Here is a 14,776-nt window from a genome sequence, read left to right on the forward strand (position 1 = left end):
GTGGAACAACCTTTCACAGGCTGACATAGTATTAGTCACCAGTGGTCATACCAAATTGTTTAAAGAGGTGAGTGGACAGAGACGTGCTGTTCAGATGACTTGTTGAGATGGAAGGCCTCTCCGAGAGGGGCGATCTGAAGATGGGTTGGAGCTGCTGTGTTTACATTGCATCCGGTTGTGTTTTTCTTATCCTGTTTTGTTAGTTTACTGGCAGAAGTATTCATCCTACAATCGTAGACGAGTTCAATCATTTGAATGGAGTGCGGTTTTGTTTATGGTTTCCTCTGGGTGCTTCTGAAGACAGGTGGTTGGGAGACGGTCGCAAGTACTCCCACTCTCTGAACCCTCCCAACCCTCCGGCTCCCCCTCTTCCAACACCCACCTGCTTTTCTCCTTTCAGACTAAGTAGCAAAGTGTCCAAGATCTCTCAGCTGTCCCTCCCTCCCTCCGTCCCTTACTCGCTCACTTAGCTAGTTAATACACCGGAGGAAAAAAAACTGACAAAATGTGCACTGGTATAGTGTTCCTGAAGTTTCTTTGCTTATCGATTTTCTTTGTTTTTTTTCCCCATTTTTCAAGCACATCAGTGCATTGAGTCAATTTGATCGCTTTCTGCTGGCCTCAAGGTCAGCGTTTTATGTCATCCTGCTTCCGTTCAGGAAAATGCTTACGGCCGTGTGAAGTTTCTAATGCGGTAATACCCTGTGAAGAGCGTATTTCATGATGCTGCTCTTCTCTCTAGGGCTGTCCTCGCTTAACACAGTTCTTAGATGTCTAGAAGTAACACGATTTCTATGATTTGAATGGATGACACATCTGTAAAATTGCTTCCCCGCATAATTGTCCTCTTGAAAATGAATGCAGTCATGACATATGCCCACTTCAGCTCAAGTGTTTATGAATAAACAAGGCACGTTGATGAATATTGTTGTGAAATCATGTAACACATGATGGCTGATTAGTTGGCTAATTGTCTAAGAGAGCATCCCATTTAATTTCCCCCAGATATTATTATCAAATGTACCTAATAGGTTCCTTAATTCCTACCACAACTCTTGTGTGCCAGTCCTCATCAGTTAAGTCAAAACATGATTATAGAAGGTGATTGTTTTTTTGCAGTGACTTCAAGCTGCAACTCATCATTGCACCACACATACAAGTGCACTGATAGAAAATGAGTGGTGCAACAACATTGAAGTAATGCCATTTATGTAGAGAGTTAACCAGTGGAAAATTCCTTAGTTTGCAGAGCTCCAAACTTGGCAGCATCCCAGGAAGTCATTTAAGACTCTAACAACCCGCTGAGATTAGATCCACTCATTTTCTATATGAAAAATGGATGAGAGCCAGTCACGCTCATTGTCTGCTCTGCTTAAATGACAGATTTTCTTGAGAGCAGTAACTGGTTTGACGCTGACATGTACTTATGCATTCATTTATGAAGCAGACGTCTTAATTGACTGAAGACTCTTGTGACAATAATGCCTGTGTCTGCAGTCCAGTGTGTGGCTATTAAAAGCTGCAGCGGTTTGAACTTTGGAGGCTCCTCATATGAGCTCCTGCGCTGCTGCTGCTGCTGCGGCCTCACCCAAAGGTTTCGGCTGCGGACAGGGCAAGGCTGGGAACCCTGAAGCGCTGCCTCCTCTCTCCCCCTCCCCTCCCCTTATGCAAGTGGTTTTCTTGTCTCCCTGGGCCCCCGGGTCTCTCCTCTGACTGGCTCGAGCACTTCCCACAGACTGTAGGTCATTCACATCATGCCAAGGGAGAGCGCTGCTGGAAGGTGGAGGGCAGGCCAGCCGTGCCGTGCCGCGCTGGCCTAGGTGAGGTGAGTGCAGGCCATTCACAAGGGGGTTGGCAGATTAACTACAGTCTGCTTGCTGCCTCTGAGGAATGCTTGCTGTCCACGGAGACTTAAATCATTCCTCCCGCCACTAGGCTTTTGGTCCTTGTCCACAATTTGATCATTTTAGAGTACAACAGTTGGATTCTTCGGATGGCAGCGTTTCAGTGACTGTGCCTTCTCATAAGTCTGGATATTTTCCACTGAAGCGGCACCCGCTGTTGCTGTTGAGTGTCTCTGCAATAGCGTTCTTCAGTTGGATCACCTTTGTTGTAAACTTGAGAAAGTGATTGGTGTTGTTTTCATTCAGGGAAGCAATTTTGTCTGTTATGTAGATTTGCTTTGCATTTGATTTGAGACTGTGTACACCGCTGTGCCCTGCTACACTGTAATTACTCATCAGTCACTAATGTAATTTTCATAGATTTGAAAATGTGTACCCATCTTTTTCTCTTTATTCTGTCCTTCATAATATGATGTTAAACTATAAAATGGCCTTGTGCCAAAATTCATCATCATGACATTTTTCCAGGAAGTCGACTCATTCTGTGTATTATCAGGACAAAATCTGAAAAAATTGTATTACTTGTTATCTTTGGGTTTGTTCATTTGAGTCTCTGAAAGTGGCAGTTCAAAAATAGATGACAGTCGTTCTCCAACTCCATCCCTCGGTCCTACCTTAGAAATGTGATGGGGCAGTCTGTTGAATTTCAGGATTGGGCCTTTAAGCGACACTTAAGCAGATGCTTTCCTTTATCATGGAATGCAGGCTATATAGCCAAGCCCACACTGTGTGTTTTTTACATCACAGGACCCCTGCCGCCCCTCTCTCCGCAGGGTTTAGGTGATTAGGGAGCCAATCTATTGGCATGATCTTGGTGCATTAGTTGGAACAATATGTTTGTTGTCAGAGCTAAGTAATAACTAATCTTGCATTACATTAAAGCCAAGTCTGGGGACAGAGCCTAAGTAACAACAAATGCTGTGGGAGAGCTAATTTAAATGGCTCAAAGGATGCCCAATTAGGCTACGATAATGAGAAGCTTAACAGGCACTTCTTCATTATTCACAGAGTTTGTTTTTTCTGAATAATTCATTGGCGCTACATAGCTGTTTGTCTGGAAAAATTGCTTTTCTTTTCCCTCCACTGTAGTAAGTACTTAAAGTGAATTTTTCAGCTGCAGATAGTTATTATTTATGGAATGTATTGAGGGTTGAAGATGTCTTCCAGATTTAGTGCATTCACAAACCTATTTAAACTTTGCTTAGGACATCTATTCTCAGGCTCCCTACTCTTTCCTCTCACCAGACTGTATGGGTTACACTGCCTAAAACAGAAAAATTAGATATCGATGGTCAAAAGAAGTTTTTCGCCAAAGGTGAAAATCCCTGCAGTGTAGTAATGAATTATTAATCTTTATAGGGAACTCAAATACTGTGTATCGTTGACATTAAAAAGCACAAATGGCTGGCAAGCCGATGAGTCATTAGAGGGGGAACTACTGGCATTAGGGTATATCAGTAATCAGTGGCAGGGATGAGCAGAGAAATCCAATCTGCTAATGGGCTTGATGGAGTGTGAAATGTTAACGGGGAGGTAGTCCCTTGCTGTGTGCCCTTTGCAGCTGAAGCATCTTCATTTTCTCAATAATATTGAAGCACCAGTGTGGTAGCAGTAACTCTGTCTTGATCTCAGCTGTGGCTGATGAGACTGCAGGCTTTTATTGGAAAATAATCCCCTGCATCTAAGGCTTTAGCTTGAGGCCTCGTTGGGACCTCTCTCCTAATTATACCTTAGTTACCTTTTGAAATGAGCAGAGAGCAGATCAGCGGACTTCTTTCTCCCGCCTTGGGCTCAAATTGCAGTGTTAGGAAATGTAAAGGTAAGCATTTGCTGAAGAAATAACAGCTGGTGTTGTTTTTACAGAGGAGAGAGGCACCATATTTACACGACAACCAGCCTGCATAATACAATTCATCATTCTTCACTGTGGTTGTGTGTTTTTTCTTAGAAACAATTTACCTCTATATTCATGTTGCACAGGCTTTGGTTTTGTATTTTTTTTTCCCTCTGCAGTTTTAAAGATACAGTGTCTGGAGGAACAATGGCTACAGTGTGGCGAGCATTTGGTAGAAAGGGCTGGTACAGAATGAAACCTGAAAAGTGATACTTACACTGTCATCAGATGGTAATCACCTTAACGCAATACACTATTGGCTTCCATTGGAATTCAAATGCAGCGTTTGTTACCAAACACCGGCCGTGAAAGGCGGTGCCATGGTATTGTGATGCATTCCAGGCTTACATATTGGCTGGGCTTTCCCATCCCTCATCACAGAGTCTTGTAAGGGGAAAGACTGTCTAACTCCTCTGCAAGCACACTGAGAAGTAAGCGATGGTCCCACACTGGACTCTGCCTTCTAAATATAGGCTACAGTCTTGGTGTCTGTATGAGCTTCGTATTGACGTTTGTGCAGGGTTTCAGTGGCAGATGTCGTGGTCTGCTATTCACGGAGGGAGACTGAGGAAAAAATAGCGTCAGTCCTGGTGTGTTTGAAACTGCAGAGGCCACAGCTAGGGCATCACATGAATCAATGAGATTAATTTGATTGAGATCTCACGTGTAATCTGACTGGATAGGCTGATTGATGGGGGGCAATCTGAGATGAGAAGGATTATGATGGTTAAGATGATCTAAAACGATATACCCTTCAGCGATGGGGGAGGGGGTTAATTTATCATGTACAAAATACATTCAATCAAACATTGTATCAAAGGTCTGCACACTATCTTATGGAAAGTACAGGCATGAATGTTGCTCCATAGGAGCTATTGAGCCTGACAAATGGAAATGCCTACTTTATGTGATTTCTCTGGCCATAGAGAGAGGCATCACCTTTGAACTAGAACAGAACTAATATAATCCTCAAAGTTGATACTACCAAACTGTTCAACATTAATACCGTGGTTGCAGCTGTTGTCATTTAGGTAATGAATATTGGTTGGGAGGAGATGCAGCACTGTATTCTACGGTGATCTGTTGCCATCTGCCACATTCACTGGGCTTTAATCTACAAAACACGAGTCTCTCTGTGTTTATACTTTATATAATTGCAATGCTCTGTATCTAGATTAATTTATCACCTTTCTCCCCAACTGCCTTCAGCCTGTCCTCAATCCCAGCCCACTGCTGTGTACAAAAGATTCCTAAGACCGTGTGTCTGTGGATAATTAAAGCCAGGAGACAAGGGGATTAATTCGCAATCCCTGCGAGCCTTTCCATAAACCTGCACCAGCGTCTCCAGGACGACTGCTGTGCCCGGGGGAAATGAGTCCTAATGCCGCCGGGCCATGCATTTGCTCACTTCAGCCTCCGCTGTTGTCTGGAAACAATGACATTGCGGATTAACCAGGCTGTCTCCAGCATGGTTGTGGATGATTGGGACTCAGCCATGGGCAGAGAGCACAGCCCTCTGCAGACCCCGTGGGGGTGGGAGCAGGCCTGCACCTTGTTGTTTGGTCATGGCCTGCACAAATCACTGCTAATATGGTGCAAATTGACACAACATGGTGTGATGTGCAGAAACACTTACAAATTGTTGTGTCCATTTTCTTCAGTCAATATGGAAAGAAAAGGTTTTCATGGAATTGTTTTGAAAATACTTTTCGCAGCACTTATGGTCTTATATGACAGCAACTCAGAATTGATTGCCTAAGTGCAACGTGTTCTGTCTTCTTCTCAGCGCTCAGCCAGTTCTTGGAATCAGATAAGAATGTGAGGATAAAGGAGAAAGATGACCGTCTGTAGTCTGCCTATCCATCGTATACTGTACATCTGGTAGCTCCTGCTGATCAGTGCTGTTTTTGGCAATGGCTGTCAGTATGAGGGCTGATTGAGAATAGTCTGTTTTGTGTTACAGGGATTTGGTCAGAGTGAATTAGTGTTTTTGCGAGCGCAAATTAGAGCATCCCTTTGACCTCTGTGGAATTTAAACCTGTCCTGTGTGCGTGTCCCATCTTGCAGGCGGTGATCTACACCTTTTCTTATTGCTGTCATTAGCCTCTCATCCCAAACAGTCACTCTGCAGCATGTCCTCCACGACCTGCAGGGTGGGAGACTGGGCTGCATCTCCCACAGCCAGCTCCAGATTGTTTCAATAATTCTCCTCTGGTAAATAGGGAAGCAAGCCAAGCGTTTTTTTTCTCTTCCTCTCTATTGTGCTCTCTATCCCTCTCTCCCTCGTCTCAGACCGTTGTCAGACTTTTATATGAGGGCAGGAGATAAAAGGCAGTGGATGTTTTTGTTGCGTGCTAAAAGCAAAACCGTTATGAGCACCCTCAAAACTAAATACAAACTAGTTTATCCTTATAGGATTTTCTTTGGTCATTTATCCATTTCACAATGAGAGTAGCTTAACTTCAGTGGTTCAGCACAGTGAGATTTCGCAGATTCAAACTTTGGACAAACAGAGCCATCACTCTAGCCATGGTAAATCACTCCAATCACGTCTACAGTTTAGTGGTTCCCCCGGCATCTTATCCCTAAGGGGTAGTCTCCCCTCCACCACACACACACACACACACACACACACACACACACAGACACACTCAAACCCACATCCTTGTGTTTGGAGAAGGTAGTCGTTTTCTCTTCCCTCCACATATGCCGTCTCAATTCAGGGCTATGGTGCGGGCAGAGGGGACATGCCTCCTTCCTCTCTTCCCCGCTTCCCGTTCTCATCTCCTGTTCAGACATGGATTACAGTGCCACCCCCTTCTGCCTTCTCTCCCCCTCTGCTTCTCTGAAACCCCCATCACCTCCACCGGCACCCCCCACCCCCCACCCCCACCCCACCCCCCAACTCCTGCATACAAGACGGGCCATAAATTCTGGAAACGTGCTGGTGTTAAAAGCCTGTAAAACGGAGCGCCCTGTCTCTGCGGAGAGGACTCCTCGCTTATCCACCACAGAAATGGGGCATTTAGCAAGGAATCCCATAAAGCACATTCCTCATAAAGTGTGACTGTTTGGTTATTTTTCCCTCTCCTTGGCCTCATTAAAGAGCTATTACTTGTTCAAGGTGCCCCATATTACACCATGGAGGCAGTGTCAGTGTCTCAGTATATCACATCTGATAGCTCTCATTAACTTTCCAAGGACGCCGGGGCAGAGTGTGAGTTTTGTCGTTTGGTAACATCTGGACTGAATTTAGCTGAATTTATCAAGACAGTGATCAGGTTTCGTATTCCCTCAGTTCAAATACATATAAATTTTCATGAATTCCGCATGACCCTTGTCGAATATCTTGCCTGTATATTCCTGTCCCATAGCTTGGAGTCGAGATGTAGCAGTTTTCTTGTTACCCAAACAGATCGCAAGCTGCTGTTTCACAACTCTATTTCTATTCGACTGCGAGTAAGAGGGAAAACGGAACAAACAGGGGGGGAATGTAGTGTACTGTATATATATATATGTGTGTGTGTGTTACATGCTCCAGGCCTTCCACCGGTGCTTTGAATAGTCCTTCATGCAGCCTACTCAGTCTGAGAGGCAGGAAAAGCTTGAGGCTACTGGGCGGTGCAAACTGATGCACCATATTGTGGAGTTGCCTGAAATTTGTCTGACATGTGCTATCTCTGTTGGCCTGTTTCAGCTGCCTTTCTGGGAGACATCGCTCTGGACGAGGAGGACCTGCGGATGTTTAAGGTGGACAGGATAATAGATGTGGCCCGGAGAACCGTCCAGACCGTGAACCACACAGATACAGGTAACAAAAGCAGTAGAAACCGCTGCTTCGAAAGATGTAAGATGTCAGATGAAAATCCTTCATTAGATGACAGATGCAAAGTGCTTTTGCTCGATGTTCCGGATAATATTGCAACGAAACACCTATTTGAAATGAATATGGTTCTCACAATTTTCCTCACTAGGGAACAATTATGCTCAAGGGCTTTTTACTTTCTAACACTACCACTGCCAGTGAGATGTGGCTCATTATGTGAAGCACTCAGCTCTAGGTGGTGGATCCTCTCCAGCTGAGGGCTGGCAGCAGCACCTGTTGGAAACAAGCTTTGTGTTTTTCATGCGCTCCAAATGTTTATGCCAACTACTAAAATGTCAACACTACAGCCCTTGCACAGCTATCAGTACACCTGTACCAGAGTCCATGTTATTAGTAAGTGTCAGTAATTGCTGGGCTTTGTTAGGTAAAATGTTGAGTTCTTAAAATGTAAAAGCAGTGTTTAAGCAACAGCTGTGAGTTAACAGGGACCAGTAAGCTTCTCACTCCTATAAACTATACATGAGCAGGAATGAACAAGTGTGCGCACGTTGCTTTGCTCTCAATCACAGTCATAGTTGCTTTTTTTTTTTTCAGATATGCATGTTGAGGAGAAGAAACGTTTTCCTGGATGAAAAATATTTCATTTAGATTAGATTGCACATTATTGATCCCCTAGGGTAAATTCAGGAAAATTCTGGGAAATTATAACCTGACTAACAATCTACTGCATAAACAGAGTTTTCAGACTAAACGGTGACCTTTGAACCAGGGAGTTAAAGTTAAGAGAGGACAAGTCAGGGCTCAGGACTGATATGCAGACAGACTGTGTGTGTGTGTGTGTTTCATTTTCATTTGTCCACTCCAGCTTGTTTATTTCATTGTTATGCAGTGGAAAAGCTACTCTAGTTTTCAGTTAGCTTTCAAAAGCACAAAACCCTATCAAGATCGTGCTGTTACATAAAACTATTCTTTAACACACGCACAAGTGCATGGTAATTGATACTGCCAGGCTCCTAACATTTACTCCTGCAGACTGATATTCATCTGGGCACATTGTTCCTGCAAATTAAAATCTTGGAACAAACTGTGTCTTGCATGTTAATGAAATCTAGTTTGAATGGATGTGGGTTCAGAGTCATATAGCTTCTTTTCATGTTATGGAACATTAAGCCTTGTGCAAGATGTACTGGAACCAAATTTCCATCTTACTACTTTTACAAAGTTTGTATTGGGGTAAACGGGTTCAGTTTAGCTCATTTAAAAAATCCTAAACCGGGGATAGGCAACCGTGTGCCATGGAGGGCTGAGAGTCTGCAGGTTTTCATTCTAACCAAAGACTACAGCAGGTGGCTTCACTGATCAGTTCCTCAGGTTGAAACTAATCAGTGAATCAGCTGCTGTAGTCTTTGTTTGGAATGAAAACCTGCAGACTCTCACCCTCCATGGCACATGGTTGCCCATCCAAGTCCTAAACATTTAGGTGATATGATAAAAAAGTCTCATTTGTCCTCTAGGGCAACTATCCAAAGGTAAAGGATATTTGTTTATGCAAATGTTAGTAAAACACTTTAAATCAGTGTCCTGCAAGTTTTAGCTCCAGCTCTACTCCTGCACACCTGATTCAGTTAAGGGCCATACATTCTCATGACACCTCAATTGAATCAGGTGTGCAAGAGTAGAGCGGTAGCTAAAACTTGCATAGGGGCTACTTGAGGACTGGATTGAGAAACACTGCTATATGTGGTTCACTTACGGATATTTCTTATTATAGTCGTCTGGTTGAGTTGAGAGCTTGGTCTCCATGGTTACTCTGCATTTATGTATGTTTGAGTGCAAAATGGGAAGTACTATGTCACTGGAGCAAATGACTCTTTGAGGGAGACATTACTCAATGTGACATTTGCTCAATCAGACACAAAAATGGTTGATATTGTTCTTTTTTTGTCTTGTTTTGAAATCTTTGTTCATCAATGACTCATTGACTTTTTGTCTGGCTGTTGTGAATGACAGGACCTTCAACCCAACGGAGTAGCCAAAACAGGCAAGGTGCGCACCGCAGGAAAAGGGCCGCCACCTCCAGACCTGAGCGGGTTTGGCCTGAAGGTGTTATTCCATATGTCATCAGTGGTAATTTCAGTGGTAAGTAACACTGATTTAATGATCCACTTACTGAGGAAAAGTAACCATGACACTGTGCAGTTATTCCACAAAGGATCTGTTGGTATGTACCATGGATGTGCTCTGGGCCCACAGAGCTTCTCTAAGAGATTACAGCACACATGCACAAAATGTGACATTCATATGCTTTGAGGATGGAGGCCACCAGTCCTTTTTTTATTCCTGAGTATCGTTAAAGTCACAAGTGTCTTGCTTCTGTAATTTGCCATATTTCCAGTTGAAACAGGATTTGGGGCGGGATGTAACACAGGGAAGGATGTTCAAAAGTGGGCAGGTTGGACCATAATAAACATGAGAAGAGAAATCAAGTGAAGCCCATTGCATACTGAATGCAGTTGGTGAAGCAATCCACTGTGAAATGTTTTATGTATATTTCTTAGCTGTCACAAATTCCTAAATCTTCAAAATGAATAAGTTCCAGCCAAAAATGCACCTTTGTACTCACATAAATCTGTGATGGTATTATTGGATGGAATGCCATTCTCCGGAAAGTAAAACTAGTAGTGGGATTCAAATTTAAAAATGACATAAAACCTTTTGGCATTTATTGTTACCAAGGTGTATGTTGTGATATGGAGGATTAGCTAAGAAGGTGAAAAAGCCATTTTTCATTTCATTGTGACTTTAATTCCAATACATTTCTGTCCAAGTCTGAAGACTGTTGCCAGCTGTCAGCTTTTCTTTTCATCTCCTTTGTATAACATACTCGCTATATGTGTGTGTGTGTGTGTGTGGGTGTGAGTGAGTATTTGTCAGCTTCACTGCTCTCACCCTTCCTGTCATTCTATTCAGGCAGCCAGCGGGCGATATTCCGCCAGGCTATGCGCCACTGGGAGAAGCACACCTGTGTGACCTTCATCGAGAGGACACAGGAGGAGAGCTACATTGTCTTCACCTACCGACCATGTGGGTGAGTCAGTGGGGTTTGCGGCTCCCTCAGGAAGGAAACGGAGTTGGTCAGCCTCCACTGAACCTTCTCTATCCACTAATGATTTACCGCTTAAGTACTTTTCCTTGCGTCCTCCTCAGCAGGCCTTCGTGATTGTTCATCCTCTCTGTTGTCTGTCTGTGTGAGTTGCTGTTCCAGCCCCCTACCAGTCCTGAGAAAGACGGGAGGCAACGTTTCCTGTGTCTGTGTCATCGCACTACATCTGTCACTGAACACTTGTCATACATGGTGTAGAGAATAGCACCCAGGGGAGACACTTCCACAGCTTCTCCATAATCCTGTCTTCCCCAGTCCACTTGAAAAGTTAGGCTGGGCGTCCACCAGGCACCTCTTTTTTAAACAGATGCTCAGGCGGAGCGCTGGTTGTGGCTCTTGTTGTTGCTAAGCGACTATTGACAACCTGTTTTGAAGCGCAGTGCTCTTTTGTTGAATGTTGAAATATTTCTAAGTTACAGCGCTTTCCATTGAAACTACCAAGAAAAAGAGGCCAGAGCTGTTAAGAGAGGTTCCCAGTGGACACGTAAACTCAAATGTTCCCAGCCAGACGTGTTTTAACCTCGCTCAAATTCAGACATAGCATGTCAGAGCTATTATGGCATTACACACGGTTTATACGCTCCCACTCATTTGTACGGTTTAACATGAACAGCCTACCAGAAAGCGGATGCAGCACATAAAACTGAACTTTTTCCAGCCAACTGTTGATAGCCATTTTTAGCCTGGTAACTGGCCTCTGGAGTAACAGGGATGACATTATCCACGCAGGCGGCAGTGGTTAGCAGTGGGAACGCTGCATATTCAGCAGGCCCCCATCTGTCCTGTGCAAAGTTCAAGGCGTGTCTCAGGAGAGGCTGGCTGGGCTCACAGTAATTAGAGAGCGGCTGGCTGGCCCACAGGGCCGCGATGTGTGTGCCCGTCCTCCAGACTCCCACACTGAACCTTTCATGTCACGCTGAGACGGAGCGTTGCAGTCGGCCAGCTTCCACCGTCACACTCTGCATTTGCATTGGCAGACACATGAATGAATGTCACTGCTGTATGTGTGGATGACGGGTCACCTCATATGGCTCTCCTGTAAAACACTACAGAGGTTGTTGAGATAATGTTGTTCCCGTTACAAGCTACATTACATACATACAGGGCGCGCTGTTGAAGTATAGAAGCCTATAGACACTGCATGCGTTCTATAGAGCCAGAGCAGACATTCCTTCCTCCACTCCCCAGGGAACAGGACTCATTTGGTCTCCCTCTGTGGTTTCCACTCGCTTAATAGTAAAATATTTTTTTTCACTTAGTAAAACATAAAGTCTAAAGCTGCCAGACACTATTTTTTGGCCCTGTTAACCTTGCCTCTGTGTGTGTTGTAGGTGCTGTTCCTATGTGGGTCGCAGGGGAGGAGGCCCCCAGGCCATATCCATTGGGAAAAACTGTGACAAGTTTGGCATCGTGGTGCACGAGTTGGGTCACGTGATTGGCTTCTGGCACGAACACACGCGGCCCGATCGAGACGAACATGTCAGCATTATCAGGGACAACATTCAACCAGGTAGGAGCGCTGGACCCGGAGCATCCCCCAGCAATAATAGAGAAACACGGTGTGAGGCAAACTAATAAAAGTCACGCATAGGTACACACTGAGAGTCAGGGCTAAAATGGAAAAAAACAGGGAAAAAAACACAGCAGCGGGGCATGGATTCATTCCCAGCTTTAGATTCCCATTTAAACCAAGTCTTTTTACATCTGGTGAACCACATATAAACCTCTATTTTATATTTATGAGCTTGTCATGATACTATCTAGTCTAGCTTTTGGAATATTTGACTGTCTCTGCTGTTAACAGACTGTAAAATGGTAATAATTAAAAACGTTGTAATGCTAAAATGCATAAAGAGAGACTGGTAGCATCACTAGGAAGTTGGTTGTGCCTTGCAAATATGCAGGTGGCCTGTCTGTATCTGTAGCCTCATTGTATGATAAATTTTTCTGACTGGGTGGAACTGTAACCACTCACCTCTGACACACATATGGGCGCGCAGTATGACTCAGCTTCATATTTCAGACTACGCTTTTCCCCTTTTCCTTTCACAGGACAGGAGTATAACTTCTTGAAGATGGAGCCGGGGGAGGTGGACTCTCTGGGAGAAGTCTATGACTTCGACAGTATCATGCACTATGCCAGGAATACATTCTCCAGGTATGAGCCATGCCAAGTTCCACTCCACACACCCCAGACATGAAAACTCATCTTAGTTCAGGTCAGATGGAGCAGTTTCCCAGTCTGCTGTAACCTTTTAACCCATCATCTTTCTTTTCCATTTCCCCTCATTGTGTTTTATGACTACATACATCTGTAATGGACCGGGTGTATGTGTATGTGTATGTGCTGCTGTTGAGTAATGTGGTTTGATTTCCCAAAGCTTGAGAAAAAACACATGAAATAAATGTAGAATTCTTCCCATCTATTAAATCACTGGAAAGCTAAAACCTGTAGCTTGCGGACATCAAGTACTCATGTTTTTGCAAAGGCCCACTGGTACTGGAATGTCTGTCTTGGATCTGGATTGCTTCCTCACTGTTTGAGTTTAGGTGCACAGAGATAGAGCGGGGTTTCTTGAGAAATCATATTGATGCAACTTATGAACATGTCTTTACCTCGCCTTTACAAAGAGCTGCTGAAAATATGTCTCCCTTCCTTCTCTTATGCAATTGTCTTTTTGCCTGGGACCTTTTGAACAAACAATGTAAGTGCTTACATTATAGGATGCTTTAGAGAGACTGGAGGAGCACTGATGTGATGTGTCTAATATTTGGACAAGATTAAATCGCCTGACGCCGTATGGGGATTACTGAGGGTAAAAAAATAATACACTGAGGTGCCTGAAGTAACATGTCATGAAATTTGATGTATCCGGTTCCATTTAGCTTTTCCGTTTAGGTCCCAGAGAGGGGGATCACATATCTGCCCATTTCAATTCTGGCTGAGTTGTTGCTTTCTAAGTTTTGCCCGTCCTGGCAGCCAAACCAGTATCTTTTGCAGTATTTGCACTATTGTTGTGCCTTTTGCAGTATTTGCACTATGAAGATAGGAACACAAGCCATAATCAATGTTTTCACTTTGGGGTCTCGTTTGCCAGGGAATAAAATGTATAATCTCTAAAAGACCGTTTTTTCAGGGGGGCGTCCGCATACCATGTAAACGCAACGTCCTGGGTTCAAATCCGGCCCAGGACTGCATGTCATCCATCTCTCTCTCCCAATCTTTCCTTTCTCTCTACACTTTCATCTAATAAAGGCAAAATGCCCAAAAATCTAATCTAAAATACCTTTTTTCAATTGCTGTTCAGTGAATTATGTATATTGATTTATATGATAGAGATTTATTAAAAGTGAAAGCCAAGTCTTTCTAGCTGGACTGACTGTTTTGGAAGCCATAGTTGAAAGTGTGTCTGTGATGAACTAGCTCCTACCCACAGCCTGTTCCAATTAAGTACACCTCTGCTTGGCTCCTGCTGGTTTAGCAGCAGGAGCCCCAGTAAAGCAGTCCATCGATCCTGGGGCTGAGCTAGCCCAGCAGCAACAGTAGCCCTGCTTCATCACTACAAAATTTCTGCCTGCCACTTTCATAGGTCTGTGAAGCTGCTTGTAAACGTTGCACTCTCATACTGTGAACCGCCTCATTATGCTCCAAAAGGCCCTTTTGAAGAGGCTTTGGTCGTTAGCAACACGATCCGACATCCCAGACTTATGTAGGCGCTCATAGATTTATTTCTTAGGTGTCTGCTGCAAAGCCTCATAGCACCCAGGTGTTATAATATATACCATGCTACTATATGTCTACTCCACTCCAAGCACAATTTAGGTCAACCCCTAATAATCATACATGGGTTAAGGAATGGAGCATTGGAAACTTTAATGTAGTTTCCTTTACGTCTGACTGAAAGCTTCTTCCTAATTTCTAATCCTTGGAGTCTAGTGTCAGAAAATGACCCTGAAACAGATTCAAATGGTTTTGGAGAGTGTACCTT

The 14,776-nt window shown here is 43.9% G+C and overlaps 1 protein-coding gene across 7 annotated transcripts in view; it reads left to right on the top strand.

Moving 5' to 3' along the window:
• The window catches only part of bmp1a (bone morphogenetic protein 1a), a 34,474-nt gene that overhangs the window by 1,393 nt on the left and 18,305 nt on the right, over positions 1-14,776 (top strand). For 2 of the 7 annotated variants that reach the window (XM_071531285.1, XM_071531282.1), the window contains exons 2-6: positions 7,496-7,621; positions 9,635-9,763; positions 10,595-10,712; positions 12,119-12,297; positions 12,840-12,945. In XM_071531285.1, the coding sequence (XP_071387386.1) occupies positions 7,496-7,621; positions 9,635-9,763; positions 10,595-10,712; positions 12,119-12,297; positions 12,840-12,945 (658 nt within the window). Of the gene's footprint in view, positions 1-7,495; positions 7,646-8,018; positions 8,022-9,634; positions 9,764-10,594; positions 10,713-12,118; positions 12,298-12,839; positions 12,946-14,776 lie in introns of those variants that run through there. The other 5 variants (XM_071531278.1, XM_071531281.1, XM_071531283.1 and 2 more) reach the window with 4 other exon arrangements.

The sequence above is a fragment of the Centroberyx affinis genome, unplaced genomic scaffold (genome assembly GCF_046629955.1).
Source record: "Centroberyx affinis isolate AG114_WGS23_722 - 3 ecotype Tasmania unplaced genomic scaffold, CSIRO-AGI_Caff_v1 ptg002062l_1, whole genome shotgun sequence".
Taxonomy (NCBI): Eukaryota; Metazoa; Chordata; class Actinopteri; order Beryciformes; family Berycidae; genus Centroberyx; species Centroberyx affinis.